General features: G+C 50.8%; 2 protein-coding genes across 3 annotated transcripts; one reads left to right on the top strand and one right to left on the bottom strand.

Moving 5' to 3' along the window:
- The first annotated feature begins 3632 nt into the window (after window positions 1-3632).
- Window positions 3633-13830, top strand: PNPLA1 (patatin like phospholipase domain containing 1). 2 transcript variants are annotated; one of them, XM_014948476.1, is made up of 8 exons: window positions 3633-4360; window positions 7980-8212; window positions 9278-9343; window positions 11081-11293; window positions 11779-11839; window positions 11942-12082; window positions 12370-12469; window positions 13589-13830. In XM_014948476.1, the coding sequence occupies exons 1-8, from the start codon at window positions 4159-4161 to the stop codon at window positions 13701-13703; spliced, it is 1131 nt and encodes a 376-aa protein (XP_014803962.1). In that variant the 5' UTR covers window positions 3633-4158; the 3' UTR covers window positions 13704-13830. The 2 variants fall into 2 exon arrangements, with proteins under 2 accessions (XP_014803962.1, XP_014803961.1); XM_014948475.1 differs by lacking the exon at window positions 11779-11839 and adding an exon at window positions 11617-11677.
- A 5505-nt stretch (window positions 13831-19335) lies between these two features.
- LOC106891757 (patatin-like phospholipase domain-containing protein 1) lies at window positions 19336-24372 on the bottom strand. Its single transcript, XM_014948486.1, has 5 exons — window positions 24309-24372; window positions 22076-22224; window positions 21128-21348; window positions 20253-20318; window positions 19336-19757 (listed from the first exon to the last, which is right to left on the bottom strand). The coding sequence occupies exons 3-5, from the start codon at window positions 21314-21316 to the stop codon at window positions 19533-19535; spliced, it is 480 nt and encodes a 159-aa protein (XP_014803972.1). The 5' UTR covers window positions 21317-21348; window positions 22076-22224; window positions 24309-24372; the 3' UTR covers window positions 19336-19532.
- Between the last annotated feature and the right edge of the window lie 1011 nt (window positions 24373-25383).

Raw genomic sequence — 25383 nt, 5'->3', positions numbered from 1 at the left:
GACCCCTTGGAGGAGGGCAGCAGCCCTTCCCTGCACAGACCAACATCCCCCTGGTCGTGAAGCCCTTTAAGGAAACGTTTGATAGATCCACAGAGGGTTCAATCACCGGCTGCTGAAAAGCCCCAAGGAGAAGGGGGGGACAGCTTGCAGGGTCTCTGTCTAATTTAGCTCAGGGTAATTAGGACTGTGAAAAACATCACATCCCACTCCTGGCTCCTGCCTGGTGACGTCAGCCCCAAGCACCAACACCAGCACCAGCACCGTGTTTCCTTTTTGGCCAGGAACCAAGCCAGGAGAGTTTTATTGCAGGAGAAACCGAAACTGCTCTTGCCTTTTTACAGCCCTCACGATGTCCCTGTCCCTTCCCGGAGCACGAGGGACTCTGCTGGGGCTGGGGACAGGGTGAGCTGGTGTCGGGGACACAGTGAGGGACACGGTGGGAGGATGACGTGATGGCCCTGCTTGTTTTGCATCTGAGCTCCCGCGACGCCGGCTGTGGGCTGGGATTTGCATGGAGCAGAAGAGGGTTTTGTCTCCTCTCCGGCTTCCCAGAGGACATGGTTGTCCCTGGGCACGTGGGATGCGCTCTGCCAGGCCCAACAGAGAGAAAAACAACTCGTCTCTCCCATCCTCTTCCTCCTGAGCTTTTCCTGATACCACGGCTCCATCAAATATCCTCTTTCTGTGGTTGCTGCACCTTTTCCCACCCATCGGGGCTGGTGCTGGGGAAACAAGGAGCAAAACCTGTGCAGCCCCTTGCACAGGGGGCTCCTGCTCCCAAAAAACCCAACCCACAGCAGGGATGATGCTCCAACCCAGCGCGGTGGGATGAGGATGGGACCAGGCACCAGCGCAGCACCCCGGGGCTGATGGCTCTGGGAGCCCAGGTCCCTTCTCCCGAGCGACTCCAGCCCCTTGAATTAATCTTTTGGTTATAAATTTGAGACCCCGATTGCCCGCGGCCACTGTGAAGATTATTAAGAAGGTATTAAAGAAGAGCAAGTTATTAGCCCCAGGGGTTTTGATCGGTTTCCAGCTCTGGGTATTACCTTCATCCTTCCCTGAACGCCCTGTCGTGGCTTCAACCAGCTCAGGCGATTGCCTCCGCCCGAAAATCCCTGGGATCACGGACACGGGCCATCTGGGCACTGATCCTGGCTGGGCACAAAGCAGCCCCACACCCCACACAGCCCCCTGCCCGCCCAGGGCTCCCTGCGAGCCACGGGGGTCTCCTCTGGAAAGTATCTCCAGCTGCTTCTGGGATCTTGGTCTCCAAAGTCGTTAGACCCCGCTAATCCTGCTTTGGTGGCCGCCAGGTTGGGGGGGGGAGGGAGAGGCTTAGAAAATCAGCCCAGCACTTAAATGAGCCAATTAATGCAAAATTTGTTGTCACTAAGAGGATGATGATGAGGTTTCATCTCACGGGAGCGCGGCAGTGGGCCAGGGAGGGTGCTCTCCCCTGGGATGCTCTCCTGGGGCCACCGTGTTTGGAGAGGGACGGGGTGTGGGCAGATTTTGCATCCTCCTCAACTCCCCCCCGCCAGGCCTTGAGAAGCCCCCCCCCTAATTCATCACAGGATGGGGCGTGTGGGTGTGCACCCCCTCGGCTGGCAGAGCCCCCAGGTCTGTCCCCAAAGCCCGGCTCCTCCTGGGCTTTGAGGATCCCCAGGGCAGCCCGGGGTATCTGAGGGGGCTGTGAAGACCTTGAGGTTCTGAGCTGCCAACCTTTGGGGTGCTGCCCCCCTCCCCTCTTGCCAGGTCAAACATCTCCTGTCCTTCCCTGTGTATGGACACTTGTCCTCTTGTCCGTCCTGCCTTGGTCCCTGTCCTTGTCCAGGGGCTGGCCCTTCCTTGGCTTGGGGCTGTGCCATCTGATGGGCTTCCTCCTTCCTAGGGTCCTTCTCCCATTCATCGTGCCACCTCCCCATGGAGCTACTCCCTTCTCTTCTTGCAGGGATAACGGCTTCTTCGTGGAGGAAGGACCACACCATCCTTCATCATCTGGCTCTGGGAATGGAAAATCCCATTTAACATGTTATTTCATGGAAGCTGCAAGGGAAGAAACTGTTAGGAGAAGCCCAAAGGAGCACCTGAGGTGTGAACATCTCCTGGGCTCAGCTCGGTTGGGGTTTGCACTCACGAGATGCTCCTGGAGCACCACATTTTGTAGCGAGTCCAGCTCCTACAAGGAGAACATCCTCGTTCTCTGGAGAATGGATGGAGGAGCATGTTCCTGCAGATCCCCTGGGATCATTTCCCGCTTTCCTGAAGCTTGGCAGCCGGGGCTGGGCTCTGCCGAGGAGCTCCAAGTGTTGAGTGAAGCAGGAGCATCCCACGCCTCTTCCGTGCAGAGCCTGCTGAATTCCCTGGGGGTCTGGGGCCTGTAATTGTCGGAGTTAATTCAGAGAGAACACGGAAACACTCACACACTTCCGATGGGTTTGCGTGTTGGGCTCAGTCCCAGCAGGAGATGATGGGTTTGTGCCCTTGTTCTACCTGCAGATGTTTGCCAGCGCTGGAAGAAAGTCCTTTAAATGAAAGAATTTGTTTTGCCAAGGCCTGGAGGAGACGGTGGCATGAATCATGCAGATCCAAGCTGAGATACCACCCCAAGGCTGGTAGAAAGGCTGGGACGTGTGGGAGACTCACCCAGCCAGGGGATGGTGTCAAAACAACATCAAACACTGGAAAGACAAGAAACCAGAAGACCAAACCCAGTAAGACCGTGTCTCCACAGTAGGGGGTGGGCACATGGAGGTGCCCTCACCCCCGGGGTAGTAGAGACCCCGTTGAAGGACGTCTACACACTGAGAACTTGCTCCTGCTTGTGCTGTTGTCCAGGCAGAGCTGCTGAGGACAGACCTGGCCATGCCCAGTGACGTCCATCTGGGGGGGTCTGCAGGCAGATGGGAAGCCACCAGTGAAACCTCAACCCAGGGACACCCTGCCCATTGAGGTGGGGGGCTTTGCCCCTCTCATCGGGGGGACCTCGGGATGGCTGGAGAGGCAGAAAACGCATGAAAATTTGGGGTGAAACAGCACCGTCAAAGGTTGTATCAGGATGATGGGACCATCCCGTTTTCTTGTCCTCTCCTGGCCAGGCTGGGGCACCAACATGGGGAATGGATGCTCTTTCCTCCTGCCTGTTACTGTGCACACACCTGTGTTATGTGTGTATATACAACCCTGAATTAATATATGTAATATTTATTATAGAGAGTGCACACTGTAGGGGTTTGGACAACATAAGCAACACGGTATTTGCTAATATTTAATAAATACATCTGTTTAAAATGGCAATTTTTATTCTGCATGTTGGCAGCAGCATTGGGTTATTAAGGTGGAAAAGACTCCAGAAATCTACATTTTTTTTTTTAACTATCACCCAGCCAACGAAGACAGCCCCATTTTGGTTCAATAACCCCAGATTTTGGGGACCGTGGTGGTGCTGCTGCGGGCATCCTGCTGGGGCCTTATAGAGCACGGTGCTGGGGGTGGGAGGAGAAAAGCAAATCCAGCTCTTTGTTTTATCCCCTCCAAGGATACCCAAGAGCCAGGGAAAGCCAAACCCCTTCCAACTGGGAGCGAATCTAAGCAATATTTCCAAACCTCACCCCGCGTAACGCCCTGAACCACCCCTTGTGTAACACCCTCTGGCTTTAAGTGTCTTATACAAGCCTTTACTCACCCAGCACCGAGCTGTGCCTTAAGCTGGGATTGATGGAGAATCCAATTTAGGAAAACACCCTCGGATGAAGAAAGCACGAAGCAAAGAGGAAATTTCGTGTGGACGTTTCCGAGCGTGACGGCACCACCATCCTCAGGACCATCTCCAGGAGGGCTCCTGGGGTAGGTCAGATCCTTGGGTATAAAAGAGGAGCCTGGATTCAGCCCTGAGCATCCGAGCTGGCCGTGGTGGAGGATTACAAGAGCTGGTTTTGATCAGGGGAAAAATTCTGTTTTTAGCACAGGCTGCAATTAAAATAGCTCGTGAATCGAAACGCCTCGGGGAGCTGTCATAAAAGGAGGAGGAAAATCCATCTTCTGGCCTCCTCCGGAGCTGGAGATGAGCCTGGAGAAAGCAGAGGAGAAAGCTTGAGGTTCACCTGGTGAAGAAGGACCAACCCCAGACGTCGAGCGGGATAACATTGATTTGAGATGGCCGAGGAGGATCTCCGGGGTTCCAGCACCCCGTTCTCCCTCTCCTTTTCGGGCAGTGGTTTTCTGGCCCTCTACCAGGTCGGGGTGGTGCAGTCCCTCCTGGAGCTGGCTCCTGAACTCCTCAAATCTGCCTGCAAGGTCTACGGCTCCTCCGCCGGCTCCCTCATCGCCGCCGCCGTGGTCTGCGGCATCGGCCTGGGTAAGACACTTATTGCCTTCAGGTCCTGACGGTGGGGATGGGGCTGGGGGGTGTTATTTCAAAATAGAAATAAGAGAAGGGAACACCTGGAAGCCCCGGTGGGGATGCCATAGTGGTGAAACTCATGGAACTCCCAAGAAACCTGCAGATGTTGCCACTTTCGGCAGCCGCCGTGGAGCAATTTTGGGTGGGTGTAAGCTGAAAAAGCCGGTTTTCACTGTCTGAATGTTATCTCAGATGGTTGGGTAGATACCGCCTGGGTAAATCTGGATGTACCTGTAATTTATTGGCCCGTTTTCCTGCTCCTGCAGCAGGAGCAAATGTCCTTCTCTCCTGCTACCAGGTCTAACAAGTGCTGAGATGTGTCCCCAGGCGGGTCTATGTGGCCATGGTGGGCAGATGCCCACGTAAAGCCCCCTTGTCCCCTAGGGATCAGGCCCCCTGGCACCCTTAGCTGCGAAGGGACACGAGTGGCAGTGCCACATGGGTTCCTATACAGGTTGCTCGGGGTTGTCCCACTCACCCTTCCCAGCACAAGGGAAGACGTGGCACGATTCCCATCTCCAGATTGAGGAGCACCTTCTCCCTCGGCAAAAGCCCGAGGGCTCATCTGTTGGATGTGCCCTGGGCTGGGGTTTCTCTCACAAAAGAGGTTTCCCTCTGAACTTTTTTAGACAACGTGGAAGCAGCCCCCCTCCCCAGCCCCCAGCAAAGCTCACCTATGTGTAGAATTAATTCAGAGCAGTTAATCCACTTTTAATAATCACATCCTCCCATATTTCCAATTAGCGTCCACGTGTAAACAAGGGTACACAAGATTTAAGCCCTCAAAGGCTGATCCAAGCCCAGCTTCAAGCAACGGGGACATTTTGGAGGAGTTAGGGTTTTAGGACACAAATAATGATGGAGGAGGCAGGGAGAAAACACGCCGTTCCTAAAACCTCTAGTTGATGCTAGAACCACTCTGCTGGAGCTAAAAATAACTCAAAACTTTGGCAAATACATATTTAGATGAAGCAGAATGGGACCTTTCTGCCCATGTGGGAACAAACTCCTCTATGAATCAGTGAGGGCCCCAAAACTCTCCTCTCTGACTCCTCACGTTGGTGTGATTGGATGGAGCTGGGGCTGCCCAGGAGGTATAAATCAGTTTGGTAACTGGGCACCAGTGCTGAAATAGGGGTCTGCGTCACCGGGGGTGGGGGGCACCACGCACTTGAAGGTGCTGAGATGGTCTTGTGTCCAAACCATCTTCCCCAGAGAAGAGACCTTTTGGGTAGTGGTGGCTCCGGTTGGGTTTCGAATATGGAAAATGAATGTGGCAGAAACTCTGTCAAATTCAAACTGGGGAGAACTGGGGCAAAAGGAGGGTGAAGGGTGTCTCCTTGGCTGCTGCTGGGTGTCCCGTGGGGTGGCTGTGGTCGTGTGCCCTGGCTCTGAGCTCCCTGAGCCAGGCTGTCCCCTGCCACCCCACAGGTGACCTGCTAGACACGTGCTTGTCCCCAGCAAGTGGGTGCAGATGGGGACAGTCATGGTGTTCCACACCAGGGTCATCCCTCGCTCACCCAGAGACAAGGCCTCCTCCAGAGCTCAAGCCCCCAAAGCTGGGGTGGGCTCTCACCTCCTCCCTGCCAACCTGTGGGCAGTTTTTCCAGGTTTTCCCCCATTTCCAGGACACGGGGCAGCCAGACGGTGCCCGGCGGGTGCATGACCCACCTGGGGTACCCTGGGGACCCCACGTGAACCCGGGGAGTGATAATCATCACACCACATGGCCTGAACATCCGCTCAAACATTTATAACCCCTCTTAATGCCTGTGGTGCTCCAGTTGCCTTCGGGACACTCCATCTAATCCCTCTGTCTGTCGGGGCTTTTAAAGCCACCTCACGAGACGGCTCAGGAACCCCTGTCCCTACAAAGCCACCCTGCTAAGGAGAACCCACGGCTTTGTGCCAGTGCAAGGTCCCAGGGAAACCCCCTTGGGCACAAGGATGGCTCTTTGCAGCACGGAGGAGACAGATAAACTTCATGCTTCAAGAGTTTAACTGCTCAAGGTGGGGTATTCACAGCATCATGAAATCACAGAATCACAGAATCACAGAATCTTCTAGGTTGGAAGGGACCTTAAAGATCATCTTGTCCAACCGTCAACCTAACTGACAAAAATAGACACCCACACAACAAACAAGGAGCATCATCACTAAACCAGACCTCCCAGCACTACATCAACCCGTCTTTTGAACACCTAAAACATAGAACCATAGAATGGTTTGGGTTGGAAGGACCTTAAAACTCCCCCAGTGCCACCCCCTGCCCTGGGCAGGGACACCTCCCACCAGCCCAGGTTGCTCCAAGCCCCCTCCAACCTGCCCTTGAACCCCTCCAGGGATGGGGCAGCCACAGCTTCTCGGGGCAACCTGGGCCAGGCTCTCACCACCCTCACACCAAACAAGTTCTTCCCCACATCTCATCTCCATCTCCCCTCTTTCAGGGTCAAACCCTTCCCCCTCCTCCTAGGGCTCCCCTCCCTGATCCAAAGTCCCTCCCCAGCTTTCCTGGAGCCCCTTGAGGGACTGGAAGGGGCTCCAAGGTCTCCCTGGAGCCTTCTCTTCTCCAGGCTGAACCCCCCAACTCTCTCAGCCCCATTCCCAGCAGAGGGGCTCCAGCCCTCCCAGCATCTGATATGCCCCCAAGTGAGGTCCCCATTTCAGCAAAAGGATCAAGCTCTCTCCCCGGTGTCAGGTTGACCGCAGGGTTTGCTGCTTCCCTCTTGCCCCCATCACTGAGCAGCCCTTAAAACCCAGTGTTTCCTGAACCCTCAGCCAGGGCTCTGCATTTCTACTCCTTTAATCCAGCACCATCCCTGGAGGTGTTCAAAAGACGGGTTGATGTAGTGCTGGGAGGTCTGGTTTAGTGATGATGCTTCTTGTTTGTTGTGTGGGTGTCTATTTTTGTCAGTCAGGTTGACGGTTGGACAAGATGATCTTTAAGGTCCCTTCCAACCTAGAAGATTCTGTGATTCTGTGATTCTGGGACATGCAGACCCATGTAATGACTATTAACACCGGCTGGGAGGTCACCGAGGAAGCTCGGATGAGTGGGGAGTCCCAGCACGGTGCAGCTGGGGTTCCTGGCTTGCAGGAAAGCCCTAAGTGGAGGAGGTGGACGTCTGTCCCTTCTCATCACCTTTGAGCCATCCAAGTTCCCCCAGGAAGCCTGGGGCTGCCCATGTGCAAAATCAGAGGTGGAAGGAAGACAGGAACATGTCCTGCAAGTCACATTGGCATCGATAACTCGCTATTTGCACCTGAGTCCCCCTTCCTGGGGCTTCTTGGAGCCTCTCCCTAATCCCCAGCCAGGCACGTCCTGAGCACCCATCTCCAGTGCTGCTGGGGATTTCACCACACTCAGCAATACATTGTCCTTTGAGGACATCTTGGGGATGATGCCCCTCTTTCTGCACCCCATTATAGCAGTGGGATCAGCCTGGGGTCATGCACAGAGCTGCAAGAGGCTTTATTTATGGGGAGTGTTAAAAATAAGATTAAAAATACAACTTTTAGGGCAGCAGGAATATTGATTTTCTCTCTCTTTTTTCCCCCTTCTTCTCCGTGTCAGATGACCTAAAGGAATTTTTCTTTGCCATGGCAACGGAGGTCAGGAAAACCATCCTGGGCCCTCTCTCTCCCAAGTGCAGCTTGCTGGCCAACATCAAGACCGTTCTGCAGCGGATGCTGCCAGAGGACTCCTACCAGCTGGCGTCGGGGCGGCTGCACATCTCGCTCACGCGGGTGATGGACGGCCAGAACGTCATGGCCTCCGAGTTCAGCTCCAAGGAAGAGCTCATTCAGGTAAAGTCACCTTCCTCTGATGCTGGAGGAAGATCTCCACCTGCTTGGGGCGGTGGGATCCAAGCGTCAATGTTTTCTACCCAAGATGGGGTTAGTGTCAGGAAGCTCCCAAGCTCTGGTCCCACCACAGTGAGCTCCACCAGGCTTGGAGGGAAGGAGGAAGATGCTGTTAGGTCCAGAGCCATGAGGGAATAAATCATGCTAAATTATCCAGCCTCAAAAAGCTGATGCTGGCATGTTGGCCAGCTCTAATAAGTGCTAATGACTCTTTGCAAAGAGCTGTTACTGCTACCGTGACCTCCCAGCTTTCTGGACAGGTCTCTTCTCAACCAAGTCCCATTGGCAGTAATTGTCCTTGTTGCCTCAGCGCTTTCCTGGGAGGGAAGAGCTGGATGAAGCATCTGTGCTGCCAAGCAACAAGCAGCTGATTAACCAGTAAATTAGCTGCTGGGGAAAGAATCCCAGAGTAGAACCTTAACGAGGCTGACCATGAGGTGGTGGGCTTGGGAGATGATAGAGGACAGCAAGTCCATGGAGACGCCGGAGTTGACCCCATGGTACCTGCCTTAGGTCAACCCAGGAGCCCGGGATGCTCATTCCCAGCTGATGAGATCGGTGAGAAATGGATGCAAACAGCCCTGCAGTGGCTTTGCCACTGACAAATCCCAGCAGAATGAAAATGCATTTTGTGAGGATGTTTTGGTTTTGTCCAAAACCCCACAAATATGAAAAACGACCCCAAAGTTTCCCCTTGCCACCGTCAAAGGGCAGTGTTTGGACAGTGATATATAGATAGACAACTCTAACATTGCTGGCAGCTGTAACAATAAAAAATGAAGTGCTACGCCCTTCTCAAGAGAAGTGTTTCAACTTTCTGGGAATGAGATGTTTTCCCCTTCTTGAAAGCTTTCTTCTTGACACAGTCAAGAGCAAAGTCCAGGTGGTACCAACAGCCTGGCTCCAGACCATTTGTCAAGCCTGAATTTGCAGGCACCCGGTTGACAGCTTTTCTCCAGGAGAACTGTGACAGGAACATTTACTTCTGCAATCCCTCTCCTCCCCCAGGCTCTCCTCTGCAGCTGCTTTCTCCCCATCTACTGTGGATTCATCCCTCCGTCCTACCGAGGTGTGGTGAGTGATGTTTCCAATAAAACACATGCTCCCGGCGGTACGTTCTTGGGTTTAAGCTTTACATGGCCTTGAGCAGGGAGGGATATACATGTCTGGGCTTCTTTAGTTAATGGAGGATGATAAAGCCTTTCAGCTTGTTCTTCATCCCCTCCTAAGACCGTAGCCAGGTGGAAGTGCCATCTGGAGAGCCTTCTCCTGCGTTGCCTGTGGACGGGGCCCAGATGACTAGATCTTGCCTTGCAGATCTCCAAAGGGAGATGAGAGGACACCCACGCTTGGGGACTTTGCCACCCAACCCAGATCCAGCCCCAATCCTGGGCAGGATCTGTCTGTCGTGCAGATGTCTCCATCTCAGCTCAGGTGCAGACTTGCACGGCTGAAATACCGAAAGTTGGTGGGAGGATCCTCCCCCAGCCACGTGCATATTCATAGAATAGAATCATAGAATCATAGAATCATAGAATGGTTTGGGTTGGAAGGGACCTCAAAGATCATTGAGTTCCAACCCCCCTGCCATGGGCAGGGACACCTCCCACCAGACCAGGTTGCTCAAATAGCCATCCAGCCTGGCCTTGAACACCTCCAGTGATGGGGCATCCACGACCTCCCTGGGCAACCTGTTCCAGTGCCTCACCACCCTCACTGTAAAGAATTTCTTCCTAGTATCTAACCTAAATCTCCCCTCCACCAGCTTAAAACCATTGCCCCTTGTCCTGTTGCTACTCGTCTTTGTAAAGGGTCCCTCTCCAGCTCTTCTGTAGGCTCCTTTCAGGTACTGAAAGGCCGTTATAAGGTCTCCCCGGAGCCTTCTCTTCTCCAGGCTGAACAACCCCAGCTCTCTCAGCCTGTCTTCATAGGAGAGGTGCTCCATCCCTCTGATCATCCAGCGAACCCATTGGGGCTGGCTTTGTTGGTAACCCTTGGTGAAGGAGGAGCACTGAGGTGGTGGTGAAGCACCTGCAGATGGACCATGGAGTGCCCAATGCACCGTCACCCATGGGGTGTTAAAGCCAACACGGCTGTGACACCAGATTTATTTGCAGCTGGGATAAAGCCAGGATCTTTCCTTGACTCTTCTTGGTCTGCACTGATTGAGTGCTCAAATGTTCCTACTTGGCTACCAGGTCAGGTCTCCAGCTTGCCCCAGGACCTAGAGCCTGGTGGCTTTGCTCCACGAGGCTCCCCTGCACTGTTATTATTTCACGAGCATTTAATTCAATCAGCTGCAGTCCTTGCAACATCAAATTCCACCCTGGTGGGTGGCAAATTTCAGATTCCTTCTGGAATACGATAAATGACATTTTCCTTGCCCAGTGAGTAATCCCCCGGGGATTTGCAGGCGATTATTAAATGCGGGAGCCCAACTGCTTGGCTCAGGCCTTGAAATTTATACAACACTGTCAATTCCGTGATGTTTGGATTGGCTAATGACTGCCAAAACGACTTCACAAAGCTCGGTGAATGAAAATAATTATATTTCTATTTTAATAACGGCTGTGGATTACAGCCCCTGGTTGAGGAGCAGGTAGGGCAGCAGAAGGAGCTGGAAAAAGCCAGGATAAAGAGCAAGGGGTGGGAAGAGATGCTGTTGCAAGTAGGAAGGGAGGACGTGCTGGGACTGGCTCGTGGCAGGAGAGGTCACCTATGCAGCTTCTTGCTCCCTGCTCGGTGACGCTGCCCTCATCCAGGCTGTGGCAACCCTCAGAGCAAACCCTCTCCCTTGCTCTCCCCCCTCAGCGATACGTGGACGGAGGATTCACTGGGCTGCAGCCCGTTTCCAGCCTGGAGGAAGCCGTGATCACCGTGTCCCCATTCACAGGAGAGCTTGATATCTGCCCGCGGGACTGTCCCGCTATCTTCTTCTGCTTCCAGATCTTCAACGGCAGCATCCAGATCTCCATCGAGAACCTCTGCAGGATCAGCTATGCTCTCTTTCCCCCTAGCACCATGGTAGGCCACCGGGTCTTCTTCTCAGCTTTGCTTCAGTTAAAACAAACGTTTTGAGGTTCAGCTTAATCTCTATAGTTAATTACTCAGATTTCAAGGGTAGCACATTTTTTTGGTGGACACTGCTGATGGGTGGCCAACCTGGGATGGGGTCTTGGTTTGACAACCTGCAAAGGACCAGTGCTTTGGTGGGTGGAAACCAGCCTGGGCTTGCTGCCCTCCCAAACAGGCCATCCCAAACTCCCCCCAGTCAAGCAGCCTTCAATAGAGCCTGATGGTGCCTGGATGGAGGGCTCTTTAGTGACCTCAAGTGTTTCTCCTTGCAGGTCTTGAATGATATTTTCTCCCAAGGGTACCAGGACACAGCCCTTTTCCTGTACAGGAACAGTAAGTGTCACCCCAAGACCCAAAGGGCAGCCTGGAAGTGTGACCCACTGCCCACTGGCACCGGAAGGCTCTTTAGTGACCTCAAGTGTTTCTCCTTGCAGGTCTTGAATGATATTTTCTCCCAAGGGTACCAGGACACGGCCCTTTTCCTCTACAGGAATAGTAAGTGTCACCCCAATACCCTTTGGGGGGTGTGACCCACTGCCCACTGGCACCGCGTGGCCAATAAAACTGGCTAAAAATCAGCCTTTTTGTGTCTCACAGATGCCTTTGGCTTTAACTACTTCGATGGCAATTTCCGCTTCGCCACCATGTGTGGGAAGAACGACTCCACACAATCCAAAGGGACCTTCACCGGCCTCTGCAAAAGGGTTCCCCAGCGTCTGGCCCCCTGCTTCCTGCCAGGTAGAAGATCTGGGGGACTGGTCTGGGGTTTTTGGGGGTGGAGGGGGCCACTAAGGGCCGCTGCAATCTTTGAGAGGAGAAGTATTATATTTAAGACAGTATTTATTGTTGTAAGTATTTGTGTATCTGCAGTAGCTGTTTGCAAAGAGGCTTTGAAAGAGCAACTCAAGCTGGATCCTGGCCTGGGCTTCAGTATCTACAGTCTGAGCTGCTGGACAACTGCATTTATTGGGTGATTTCTAATTATTGGTATTGATTTACTTCTCTGTTATCATTCACGGGCACAGGCTTGGCTCTGTGGAAGAAGGAACAGGTGACAGGACTCCAGGATCCACTGTCAAAGCTCCTGCTGCAGCCATACCGCCTGCCAGCTTACGCCAGGAAGGGGTAAGAACATCCCGAAAGAGGCATCGAAGCTGAGAGCGACGCAGAAACCAGTGGCTGCACCTCCAGCAGCAGCAAAATCAGCTGAAGGGACGTGGTGCAATATCAGCCAGAGGTCCCCAGGCATCTCCACAAGCCCAGCAGTGGGGTGGGCAATGGGCTGTGGCATCCTTCAGATGGCAGATCCAGGGGGAACACACGGGGCTGGCAACAAGTCGCTCCTTTTCTATGGACCAGGGTGAACTGATGCACATCTACTGCAGAAATATCCCCTTCCTCTGTGGAAGGATTCAGTCCCTGTACTCGGCACTGGTGAGGCCTCACCTCGAGTACTGTGTCCAGTTTTGGGCCCCCTACCATAAAAAAAGACATCGAGGTGCTGGAGCGGGTCCAGAGAAGGGCAACAAAGATGGTGAGGGGTCTGGAGAATAAGTCTGATGAGGAGAGGCTGAGGGAGCTGGGGGTGTTCAGCCTGGAGAAGAGGAGGCTGAGGGGAGACCTTATTGTTCTCTACAACTCCCTGAAAGGAGGGTGTAGAGAGGTGGGGGTCGGTCTCTTTTCTCAAGTCACAGGCGACAGGACAAGAGGAAATGGCCTCAAGTTGCGCCAGGGGAGGTTCAGGCTGGATATTAGGAAACATTTTTTCACTGAAAGGGTTCTCAGCCATTGGACTGGGCTGCCCAGGGAGGTGGTTGAGGCCCCATCCCTGGAGGTGTTCAAAAGCCAGGTTGATGTAGTGCTGGGAGGTCTGGTTTAGTGATGATGCTCCTTGTTTGTTGTGTGGGTGTCTATTTTTGTCAGTCAGGTTGACGGTTGGACAAGATGATCTCTAAGGTCCCTTCCAACCTAGAAGATTCTGTGATTCTGTATTCCCTGAAGGCAAGCTCTTGGGGAGAGTGGCCATGGCTAGTGGGAAGACCATAGGATCGCCTGGTTATTAAAAAAAAAAAGTATTACATTTACTGTTAACACCCTCCCCCTTTCGTTGCATTTACTGGTGATTAAAATCTGCCTGTTTACTAAAAAAAGAAAAAAAAAAGAGTATTACATTTACTGTTAACATCCTCCCCCTTTCGCTGCATTTACTGGTGATTAAAATCTGCCTTCTTATTTTGGTTTCAGGCTGAAGAAGCTGTGGGGACTGCTGGAAGGTATCAGCTCCATGGTAAAATGGTGTCAGAAGGTCCTCCAAACCATGGTGCCTGGTTTGCCTACGAGAGCCGTGGCCAGGAGGTGAGGAGTCGGGAGATGCAAACCCTCAGCAGAGGGAGGACAAGGCGTAGAGCACCCCTGGGAACCTCCCCCATGGGTCACTGCTGCTGAACATGGCTAAAAATCCCAAATCTGGGGTCCCCCACATTAAAACTAGCTAATTTTTGTGCCTGTGGTATTATTTATTTTGTGACATCTGAAAGAAGCTATGAATTAGCTGCTTCCCTACAGCAACACATTCTTGTTCCAGAGCATTTATCTGCTGGGCTCTGTCCCAGCAGGACGTCAGGCACTTCCACCAAGATCCTGAGAGGTGTTTTGGCACTAAACTCTCAAGGATTCAGGGCATTTAACTTTTTCCACACAGGTAGCTTTTAAGCCCCAAACCTGCTTGCAAGTTACTTCATGTGCAGCTGGCAGAGAGACTTGCAGGGAATGATTTCATACCGTAGGCAGCTCCACAATTCCTCAGCCATAAAAAAGCCCTTTGGTATCAAACATCCCTGGGGCTACTTGTCCCCATTGGATCACTGGCCCTGACTCCACTAACCACCAGTTTGTCCCCTTAGGTAACCATCCTGGATGGGCCCTGGTGGTCTCTGACACCACACCATCCTGCTGCCCCAGAAGTGGTGGGTGACACCGTGGCTCATTTCACACACAGCGACATGGCTGTTGGGTTTTATGGAATATTTTGGGGGTGGGTTTTCTTTTCCCCCCCCTGGGGAAACAGGTTGCTTTTGTCCCCAGCTCTGCTGATGCCACAGTCTCCCTGCCCAGGCCTGACCTGCTTTACCATGACGGCCGAACCGCAGCCTGCACAGGGGAGACTGGGCATCTTTACTTGCCCAGCCACGGGTTTCCCTAGCCACTCTGCTTGCTGATCACCAGCAGCATCCCTCCCCTGCTTTCATGCAGATCACAGGGCAGGCATTTGCCAGGAAATGTCACATTTTAAGTGTTTTCCTCCCACTCGAAAACTTTCAGAGATTCATCAAACAGAAATCAGAGAGGGAAAAGCCTTAGGGAGCATCCCACTGGGCAGGAACTCATTTTTATCCAGTTTCTTGAAGTTATTTTACCTATTCTTGAGCTTCACACACCCTCGGAGACCTGCTTCTCCTGCCAGTGGAGGTAGGTGCACGTTTGGATCCCTCTGAGTTTGCAGCTGTGGAGAAGGACAGAGAAACCTAAAGATTAACCTTCCCTTAATTCAAAGTCCACAATCTTGCACAGATTGCATCTCCTCTTCACTGAATTTCACTGAATTTTAGAGTTGGAAGGGACCATAGAGATCATCTAGTCCAACTCCCCTGCTGAAGCAGGATTGCCTAGAGCTAGAGCATGTTACTCAGGAGCATCCAGGTGGGGCTTGAAAATCTCCAAGGAAGGGGACTCCACACCCTCCCTGGGCAGCCTGTTCCAGGGCTCTGGCACCCTCACCGTGAAGAAGTTTCTCCTCATATTTGAGTGGAACCTCTTCTGGTCCAACTTGTGCCCGTTGCCCCTCGTCCTCTCACTGGGAACCACAGAGAAGAGTCTGGCTCCCTCCTCCTTCAACCCTCCCCTCTTGCACGGGGAGAGCTGACATTTCACAAACACATTAGTTCTTTCCACGCACTTTGCTGTAATTCACTGCTATAAACAGTGTATGGTTCAGGCAAACACAGCTCGTGTTGCTGGTCTGACCATGGAATGAGCTGGCACTCACCACCCCAAATACATTTTGCACATCAGAGGCTGCTGGGTTGGCTGAACCCCAACAGTCTCCCCCGGTTGTTGGTTCCCCACGGGCAACAAATGGATCACAACAGCACAAGCTGTTTATTGGAATAAACAGCTTGTTTAACTGCAAAAAGGGAAATGGTACAGAGGGAAGCTTCATCCCCAGTGCCCTAGAGAAATGTGAGGCATAGCTGAAGGCTGCGTGGATGTAAACAGATGCAAAGTTAACTGTGAATGCTCAGTGGAAAATTAATATAACATGCTCTGCTTTCTCTGGTTGAAATCAATGACCTGGGAACATTTTCTCTGCAATGAGCTTACTAAAAGAAACCCGGATGCTTCTTTACATTGGATCCATCAGAACCTGTCTCTCCTTCCATCCTGGATGGATTGACATCTCTTGACCCCTGCAGCCAAAGCTGGGCTGCTCAAAACCAGCTCGTGAACCGTGACTGTTCCTGCCACCGATGGAAGTGGGGAGGGGGTAGAGACACCCACTGCTCCCCGGGCAGGAGAGGGAACCATCACCCCGTGATCTACTTTTGCTTGTGCTGCACTTAGAATCACAGAATCATAGAATTGCCCAGGCCGGAAGGGACCTCCAAAGGCCATCTAGTCCCACCCCCCCGCAGTCAGCAGGGACACCCCCAACTAGACCAGGTTGCCCAGGGCCTTGTCGGGCCTCTCCTTGAATATCTCCAGGGAAGGGGCCTCAACCACCTCCCTGGGCAACCTGTTCCAGTGCTCCACCACCCTCACAGTGAAGAACCCTCTCCTCATCTCCAGTCTAAATCTGTTCCCCTCCAGCTTGAAGCCATTGCCCCTCGTCCTGTCACTGCAGGCCTTTCTAAACAGGCTCTCCCCAGCCTTCCTGTAGGCCCCTTCAGGTACTGGAAGGCTGCTATTAGGTCTCCCCGGAGCCTCCTCTTCTCCAGGCTGAACAACCCCAGCTCCCTCAGCCTGTCCTCGTAGCAGAGGTGCTCCATCCCCCTGATCATCCTTGTGGCCCTCCTCTGGACCCTCTCCATCAGGTCCATGTCCTTCTTATATTGAGGGCTCCAGACCTGCACACAATACTCCAGGTGAGGTCTCACCAGAGCAGAGTAAAGTGGCAGAATCCCCTCTCTGGACCTGCTGGCAACGCAGCTTTTGATGCAGCCCAGGATGGGATTGGCCTTCTGGGCTGCAGCTGCACACTGCCTGCTCACTTCTGCTTTCCCTCCAGGACACACAGCCCCTCTTCTGCAATAGCTCTTCTACCAGGTTCCTGGTCTTCACAGCAAGCACCACCTCAGGACAGAAATATTTCAGTCAGCCTCAGGCAGCTACACTATCCTTATTCAAATGGGAATTAAAATCCCCCAAGAGAAAACTCTCACATAGGAACTGGACACCCAAATCCACTAATATTTGTCTGCAGATCTCAGCCACAGGAGACAGGAGCATGGTTGGAACTCCCCACCTGCCCTTAATGGCACCTAATATTTGTCTGCAGATCTCAGCCACAGGCAGGAGCATGGTTTGAACTCCCCACCTGCCCTTAATGGCATGGTGCTTGGTCATCAAATGTTAGTAAAACTTTGAGAACTGTAACAAAAAAACAGCCTACAAGGAACACCCAAAATAATGGTCACAGCACAGAACCCTCCTGCTCCAAACTGGCAGAGAAGTGCTAGGATACAAATATTTAATGCCTCTTAATTGAAATTAGCTGAATTTTGCTTTATTAATCTCCCGTCTTTTCAAGCAAACACACTGGGTGCTGTCTCCTCTGCACGAGTGTGGAGCTAAAGGCAAAAGGAGGCTTTGCCAGAGGCAATAGATAGAGGCAAAGTTGGGAATCTCTCCTGAGAGCCCAGGGCCTGACTAAGCTCCGAAGAAACCTGGTTCCTACCATGTTGCTCTCAAAAGCTCCACATAGTTCAGAGTGATGAAGCCTTTAAAAAAGCAAAAGCACAGAAACAAACTGCACAGCCTAACACAGTGTCCTGCATTTCTACAGTGGGGCTCTCCCCATAGAGTTGTTTTGTTTTCAATGGAAACGTCTCCCTGGCTTTTATTTTATCTTTTCCAAGCTTTTATTTTTACATCTGGAATGGCAATGGCCCTGCTCTTTCCCCTTCCTATTCCTCATTTGGTGTGGTTCTCGTAGATCCAGCAGAACAATATTCAGGTCGTTTTTTCACTACTTCTTTAATTGATGTGGCAACATTTTAAACCATTATCATGTTTCCTAAGCTGACAAATTCTGAAATGTTGAAAGACTCAGAAAGAAAATAAATAATAATGTTAAAAGAAATGTTGCACTCCAGCACATACTTCTTTGCATTCTGCTAGTAACAATAAGACAAAGTGGAGTCCGAAATGCTGAAGGTTCACCAGATTTCCATGTCCAAACTGAAATGGGAAAGGACATTATTTTTATTTCTGCAGAAAACTACTAGTTTGGATTTAAATCTGCCTTACATTGCTTAAAAATGATACAGATAGAGGTTTACCTGTAGCTCTAATAAGCTTTTTTTGCACGGAGGTATTTGCACGTGGCTGCACACCAGAGGAACTTCGTAGCAATTTTGATTTGACTGGCACAGCAAACCCTGCTCTAACCACTGAGACTCTGCTCCTTCCCTCATTCTTAATGAGCTGATTAATTACCTTTCAAGGCTTTTCTTTATAAAAGAGCTCCTACTCCAAAGAGCCCTTCTGACCTGGCCATGAACTAAGTACTCAAACCTCACTCAAAACAAGCTCAGCATGAGGCTTCACTAACAACCACCGACCCAAAAGGGGACTCTCATTCCTGATGTTCTCACCACCTGGAGCCTGCAAAAACCCAGATGTCCTCTTTTGGCAGCAAGAACCCTGGGGAAGTGTCACTGAGCTAATGAAAACTGATGGAAGGTGCTGGTCCTCTACCTTTCTGATGGTGGAGAAGGTGGCGTGGGGCTTCCTCTTCTGCTTCATCTGCTGCCTGGATGGTCCCTGGCTTCTCTTGGGTGACATCCTCAGGGTCTGTGGCTCTGTAGTGGAGCACTCTCGTTTCTGGCTTCCAGTGCAGGGTCTCTTCACCTTTCTGACGTGATGATTCATTGGCCAATGAAAACATAAAGTCCTCATCAAGGTAATTTATACCAAATTCACCTGGTGAGAAGAGAATCCAGCTCTCACTGCTTTTTGCCCCACTCACAGGTTTCCAGCAATGTGAGGCCTGAGCAGGGTTGAGTGGGAAACATGGGGACACTGGGAAACACACTGCATGGCTAATCTGAGGTGGAGTTTTGGGTCAGGGATCACCAAATTTTGCTGCTTTGTGCATCAGTGGGAAATCAGTCCAACACCACGCTGGACACCCAAGCCTACACTTCTCCTCTCTAGGTTCTGGGGACCTGTGTTCCCTGGAAAGCTCTAGGATTTCACTGAATTTTTTCACTGAATTTTAGAGTTGGAAGGGACCATAGAGATCATCTAGTCCAACTCCCCTGCTGAAGCAGGATTGCCTAGAGCTAGAGCATGTTACTCAGGAGCATCCAGGCGGGTCTTGACAACCTCCACGGAAGGGGACTCCACACCCTCCCTGGGCAGCCTGTTCCAGGGCTCTGCCACCCTCACCGTGAAGAAGTTTCTCCTCATATTTGAGTGGAACCTCTTCTGTTCCAACTTGTGCCCGTTGCCCCTCGTCCTCTCACTGGGAACCACTGAAAAGAGTCTGGCTCCCTCCTCCTTCACCCCTCCCTTGAGATACTTGTAGGCATTGATAAGGATGCCCAGCAAGGTGGAGGAGAAGGGACCTAACACCATCAGAGGGGAAGGGGTGACCAGGGAGCTTCAGGAGAGGCCACAGAGAGGATGGGACACAAGTAATTCTGGCAATATCAAGGATGTAGGGATATCCCTGCCCCCATTACTCTCCAGGCACTGGCACCATCTCTTACCTTCTGTCAGCAAACCAGTGGCGTAAGAGAAACACCCAACCTACCTGCTCCTCACTCCCAATCACTTACTCAGTCTTTTAAAGAAGGAGACTGTGTCCTGGTAGCCATGGATAAAAGTCTGGTCCAGAACCTGCAGGGGGGAGGTGGCAGTCAGGGCAGATGGGCCAACTAGAGGAGCCTCACGGCTCTGGGTACCTCTAGAAGGAGCTCACTTGATGTGTGGGGAGCTGAAAAATATACTGCATGCGGCAAATGTTTCTTTTGGATATCTGCAGAATGCAGTCCGAGAGCTGGAAGGTGAAGAAGGCAGCTGGGCAGTCTTTGGGACAGATGTCGTATTCACCAGCGAAAGCTGACACGGTGATGGTGGTGCGGGTCACGAAATCAGCCCGCCACATGCCGAGCTCCCCATCGACGTAACGCTGGAAGAGAAAACAAGGAACCCTGACATTTGCTTTTCAGAGAGAATATGAGTTTTTTTGGGGGGTTTCTTCCCCACACAGTCCCAAACTAAGCTGAGGTACTGGGGCTACAGAGGTTCCCCTCCAGGGAGCAGCCCTGACTACTGTCCTCCGTGCTCCAGGTCTACACACCCACCACCTCCTCCTCCCCAGCTGAAAAAACACTCTTTAATGAAATTTGGGGAAAATGCAGCAGTAAGAAGTTGAGTTAACCCCATGAACAGGCTGAGGGTGGACGCTTTTGGGAGAGGAGCAGTTCTGTTCTGCAGTAAGGTCAAATTGTGGAGCACCTGGGTTCAGTTTTTCCCTCTGCAGACACTGTGTGACATCACCAAGCAATTTTGGTGGCAAACATGGGTATAAACATGCTTCATGCCACCACCAGAGAAAGCACATGGGCTAGATGGGCCCTGGGCCTGAGCCGGGATGGAGTCTCCAGCCCATGAGGTTACTCACCACTCCACGGTACTTAGGAAGTGAAAGCCCAAAATACAGAGGGATAAAGCAGCTGCATGTTATGGCCTGGAGGGGAGAGATGAAAAACACAGAGGTGAGCAAAGAGCCACAAAAACCTGTTGCCTTTGGGAATGGTGGCCCACAAATGCCAAAATGGGGACCCAGGGCTGGATTGTTGGGCATCACCGACTATCATGGGCTAGACCATGACTGATATCCACAGCCAGGGTTGGAGAAGTAGGAAGATAACTTGTGAAATGCCTCATTTTGCTCCCTGCATACTCAGGCCCTGTAGATCGAATGATAGAATTGTCTCCAATGGAAGGGATCTTTAAGATCATCAAGTCCAACCATCAACCCAACACTGACAAAACCTACCACTAACCCATGTCCCTCAGCACAGAATCACAGAATCTTCTAGGTTGGAAGGGACCCCAAAGATCATCTTGTCCAACCGTCAACCCAACTGACAAAAATAGACACCCACAAAAAAATAGACACCCACAAGCACCACAACTGCCTGGCTTTTAAATACCTCCACACCTCCACCACTTCTCTGGGCAGCCTGTTCCAACGATTGATAACTCTTCCAGTGTAAAAATATTTCCTAACATCCACCCTAAACCTTCCCTGGTGCAATTTGAGGTCATTTTCTCATCTTAAAGATAATTCAGCCAGCAATAAAAAGGGCTGATTTTCTATTATTATTATTATCAGCTTGTGGCCCTGTCTGGCTTCAGAGGGTGGCAAGGACAGAAATCCCAGCATGGAATACTGCCAGGACCCAGATTTGCCCCACGGATGCTGTGGGGCACGGGTAGGCAGTAGATGTCACGCAGCTTGTCCTCTCACAGGGTGGCAGTGCCTGCTCTCACCTGAATGAGGTCCTCCCTGGAGGCAAACTCTGAAATCACCACGCTCCTCCAGTCGCGCACACGGGTGACGATAACGTTCAGCTTCCCAGAGACCAGCTGGTGGGCGTCTGGAGGCAGATGTTTGTTCAAGAAATCTCTTAAGACTCTAAGGACTTTTCCTCCAGGAAGACGTATCCAGAAATTGCTCATCAGACCATCAAGGAACGACTGCTTGATCAAATCTAAAGCAAATCAAAGCAATTATGCGACATCCCGTATATTTATGGACTTTCTCAGCTGTGCTTCCACCTGGTAAAGGGGCATTTTACCAACCTTGTAAAGAGCCACTATTTTTATTAGGGCTGAACATCTCATGAGTGGACCTAGATTTTCTAAGGATCTTCAATATTGCAGGAAGTGGAAGTATTTTGTATTCTTTTCCCATTTCTCTCCATTTCCTCCACAAGACATCTTAAACATTTTTGGAGATATGGGATAAAATTGACAGGAAGCCTTTGTGTAGTATTTCCTCCTGTTGGCTCTGTATCTATATCCCCTGATGTATTTCTCAGCTCTGTGACTATAATTTTCTTTTTATTTCATGCAAGAGCAATACTGATCCTCTCTATATTCAATATTTTCTTTCCTCTCTGTTTTGGGAATCTACCAACAACCTCATATTAGTGAGGGCACTCCTGTTTATTTTCTTAGATATGCTTACCATTCATCCAAATTAATAAGATGCAATGACTTATTAAATAACTATTTAGTCTATTTTCTCTTTGCTTGTTAATTTACACACATTATTACACTATTATTCCACTATTAAAGACAACAATAAATTAAATTCTGGGAAATTAACCACTGATTAAGACTAATAGTAAAAAAACCCCTATCTTTTGCAGCTCCAAATTTTCCAGACGTTCAATCTCTTTAGACACAGAATAAATAGAAGCTCAGATCTCTTACCTATATCAGTCCCACACAATGCAAGTGTGGCTACAACTGATCCTGAAGATGCCCCATAGACCCTGGATGCAGATCTCAGTATGTCAGGTGACAAGTCCCGCAAAGCAGTCACCACTCCGGCTTCGTAGAACACCAAGAAACTGCAGCCTCTAAAGAGTATAGAGAAAGGTTTTCTCTCATTTCCATTTATCTTCATCACCTCTTCTACCACCAAGCACTCAAGCCACAAGAAAGCAGCTGCCCAGGACAGCTTCAGAGTTTTTTTTTTCCCCTACACCCAGCCAATATTCAATTGTGGCTGTTCCCGACCTGCTGCTGTTTCTGACAACATCCTGGCTGTCTTATATCTCTAAGTCTCAAAGCCAAACGTTCAGTGAAGCATTAGCAGTGGGCAGGAGTGGATGACGTGATGTCTTAATACCTAAGGCCACTCATTAAAATAAAATTACTACATTGCAATAGGTTTCTAAGGTGTGCACTTCGCTGCTGGGTGAAAGCCCCAGGCCATGTAGAGGGCTGTATGTCACGACCAGGGTGGGGGTCAGCAGCACCTCAGAACTGAGCCTCCCCAAAGCTGGTGGACTGCTTTAGTGACACTCTGAGGTCCCACTCTAAGTTTGTAGCTTCTTGGGAGGTAGGAATCAGCAATTATTCCTTGATACGTGACAGTCTTGCAAGATGGTGCTCAAAGCTGCCTTGCCCCACTTGTAACAGGTTACCAAACCTCATCCCAGGGAGTGGGATTATTAAAGAAATCACAAGCCACGTTGTTCTCCTGATTTCACAATTGCAGGGTTTGGGGTTTGCTTACAAAAGGGTAAAAATACAGAGTCCAGGTAACAACTCGCAGCTTCATCTGCCTCCTAAATGGCTGAGGTTTCAATAGAGAGGTCAGTAAAGAAGTAGAGGGGGGGAAAAAAAGTCTGACAAACACAGTGATCTATTGATTATCCATCCAGAAATGCAAAGCCTTCTTAACTTTGCAGTTAAGAGACACTGGGAAACTGCTACAGGGAAAAAATATATTGTAAGCCAGGCAAGAACAGAAACAGCTGTCCAAGACAAACAGTAAGAACCTGGACATATTTCTCGGAGATATATGGAAATCTACCCCATGCCTTCAGGTAAAAAGGCTTCCAAAAACCATCTAGGAGATGCTTTTCTCTCTCTTGCTGGCTGTTAAGGCAGTGCTGGGCGAGTTTTGTGGCTGGATGCAGCTCTGATTTATGCAAGGGGGCTGCAAAGCAACCCTGAGGCTCACGTAGCAGCTGTGCTGGACGTGCTGGTGCTTACAGGGTTGTGGGCCCCGTTAAACCCCAAGCTCTTGCTTGAGCCCCATCAGCACAGCGTTAATCCAGCTGCAATTCCACACAGGAGCTGTCTGTGTCACCACCCAGGCTCCAAGCCACTAAGCTGCTTGCACACACCTTGCATGAACGTTGCAGATCCCCCTGCTGAACCTTAAAGGACAAAGAGCAAGGAAAAACTGAAGGCTCAGGAAGAGAGGAATAAATATGTTCCACACCTAGTCAAGAGAATAAATGCACTGGAAATAATTTTCCACCTACTCTTCAGTGTAATGAACCCCTAAGAATTAACTTCACTGAGAAGAGTCAGTTCCAGAAGCTGCTCTGTGCTGTTCATCAGGTGCAAGAGGGAATTAAAACCCACTGGTGAGCCACGCAAAGGCGATGGGACAAGAGGAAACGGCCTCAAGTTGCGCCAGGGGAGGTTCAGATTGGATATTAGGAACAATTTTTAAACTGAAAGGGTTATTAAGCTGCTCAGGGAAGTGGTGGAGGCACCATCCCTGGAGAGATTTAAAAGATGGGTTGACACAGTGCTTAGAGACATGATTTAGTAATAGTTTTTATCAGGGGTAGGTTGATGGTTGGACTCGATGATCTTAAAGGTCCCTTCCAACCCAGACAATTCTATGATTCAGGAAAACTTCGATGCCCAACTCCAGGACAAGGGCAAAAAATAAATAAAAATAGAGCCAGCCTCGCAAAAGCAACAACATTCCTGCTGGTTCAAGCCCTCCTCCCCTAAGTCAACAGCATGGGCAGGGATCTACAAATGTGACATGTTATTGCACTGCTTTCCAAACACAGCTGGACAAGGGTATTACTCAAAAGGCAAACCAAACCCACGGATCAGGCCACGTTTTACGCTTAATCGTATCTCTGTATTATTGAGGTAGTTTGTAAATCAATTTGTTTTAGCTTCTTACCCAATCTTGCAGTACCAAGAAGTAAAGATCTCAACAGCGGGGCTTGGAATGTAGAAGAAATCCAGGGGATCTGGAAAGGAGTGACCCAGATGGCGTAAAGAACAATTGAGAAATCCTGCTGTGGAAATGCAGAAGCTGATTCTTGGCCCCTCTCTGCCCTGCACAAGGCTGGGACACAAACCACGTGCTTCCCTGTGTGATGCCCTGAGTTTTAGGTCTGTTGTTTCACCAGGCCAAATGCCCTCATGCTCTTTGGCATGTGTTGTGTCTCCATCACCAGGTCAGAAACAGCCCCAGGCAGAGGGACCCTACTCATTTGTCTCTCGTTTTCCCATCCCAGCACTGGGGACAAAGCCAAGCTTGGCCTCATGTGAACTGGGCAGGGTGGGCCACTTTGAAGCCCCACTTCAGGTAGCCAAATGAGACAAAGGAATCCATGTGCATTCATTGGACTGACAATACAGGGCAATGCCCAAAATAGGATTTTCCTCCTATGGCATTAAAACAAAGCAGAAGCCAACACAGCAGCGCAGTCAGGACACAGCAGGGAAGGGGCTGACAGATGCCAGGAGGTTACCTTGGCTCCCCAAGGTGGCATATTTTAGCCTTGAGCTGAGGCTAGGCCAAAAATGTTTCTTTCCCCAGATCTTCTGCAATGACAAAGCTGTGACCCCGGGGCTGCAGTGTTCTGAAAATCCAGTGGGGTTCCTAACCCACACCGGGTGTCTGATGTGCAAGTCGTTTCAAGAGAAAGACTTTGAGGAATTAATTTCTGTGGGACAATGAATCACCTCAACGCTTTAAATGAGATGTGCAGTTTGTCAGACTTCAAGCACTAGCGTGTCCCTCGACAAAGGCATCAAACGTGCAGGGGATGAGCTGGTCCTGCTGTGCCTTGTGGGATTTAACTCGCTGTGAGCTGCAGGTGCATTGCTTCCCACACAGACCACTCAATGTCCAGAAATATCAGCTCCTGCGACTGAGAAAAAAGGAAAAGCCTCATCCTGAACGTATTTTTCACTCAGCCATGTATAAAAATTCATTCCCCTTAGCAGTGTCTGGCTACTTGACATGC

This window comes from Calidris pugnax, unplaced genomic scaffold (genome assembly GCF_001431845.1).
Source record: "Calidris pugnax isolate Ruff unplaced genomic scaffold, ASM143184v1 scaffold91, whole genome shotgun sequence".
Taxonomy (NCBI): Eukaryota; Metazoa; Chordata; class Aves; order Charadriiformes; family Scolopacidae; genus Calidris; species Calidris pugnax.
The sequence above is the reverse complement of the archived record's forward strand: the minus strand, read 5'-3'. Positions and strand labels throughout refer to the sequence as shown.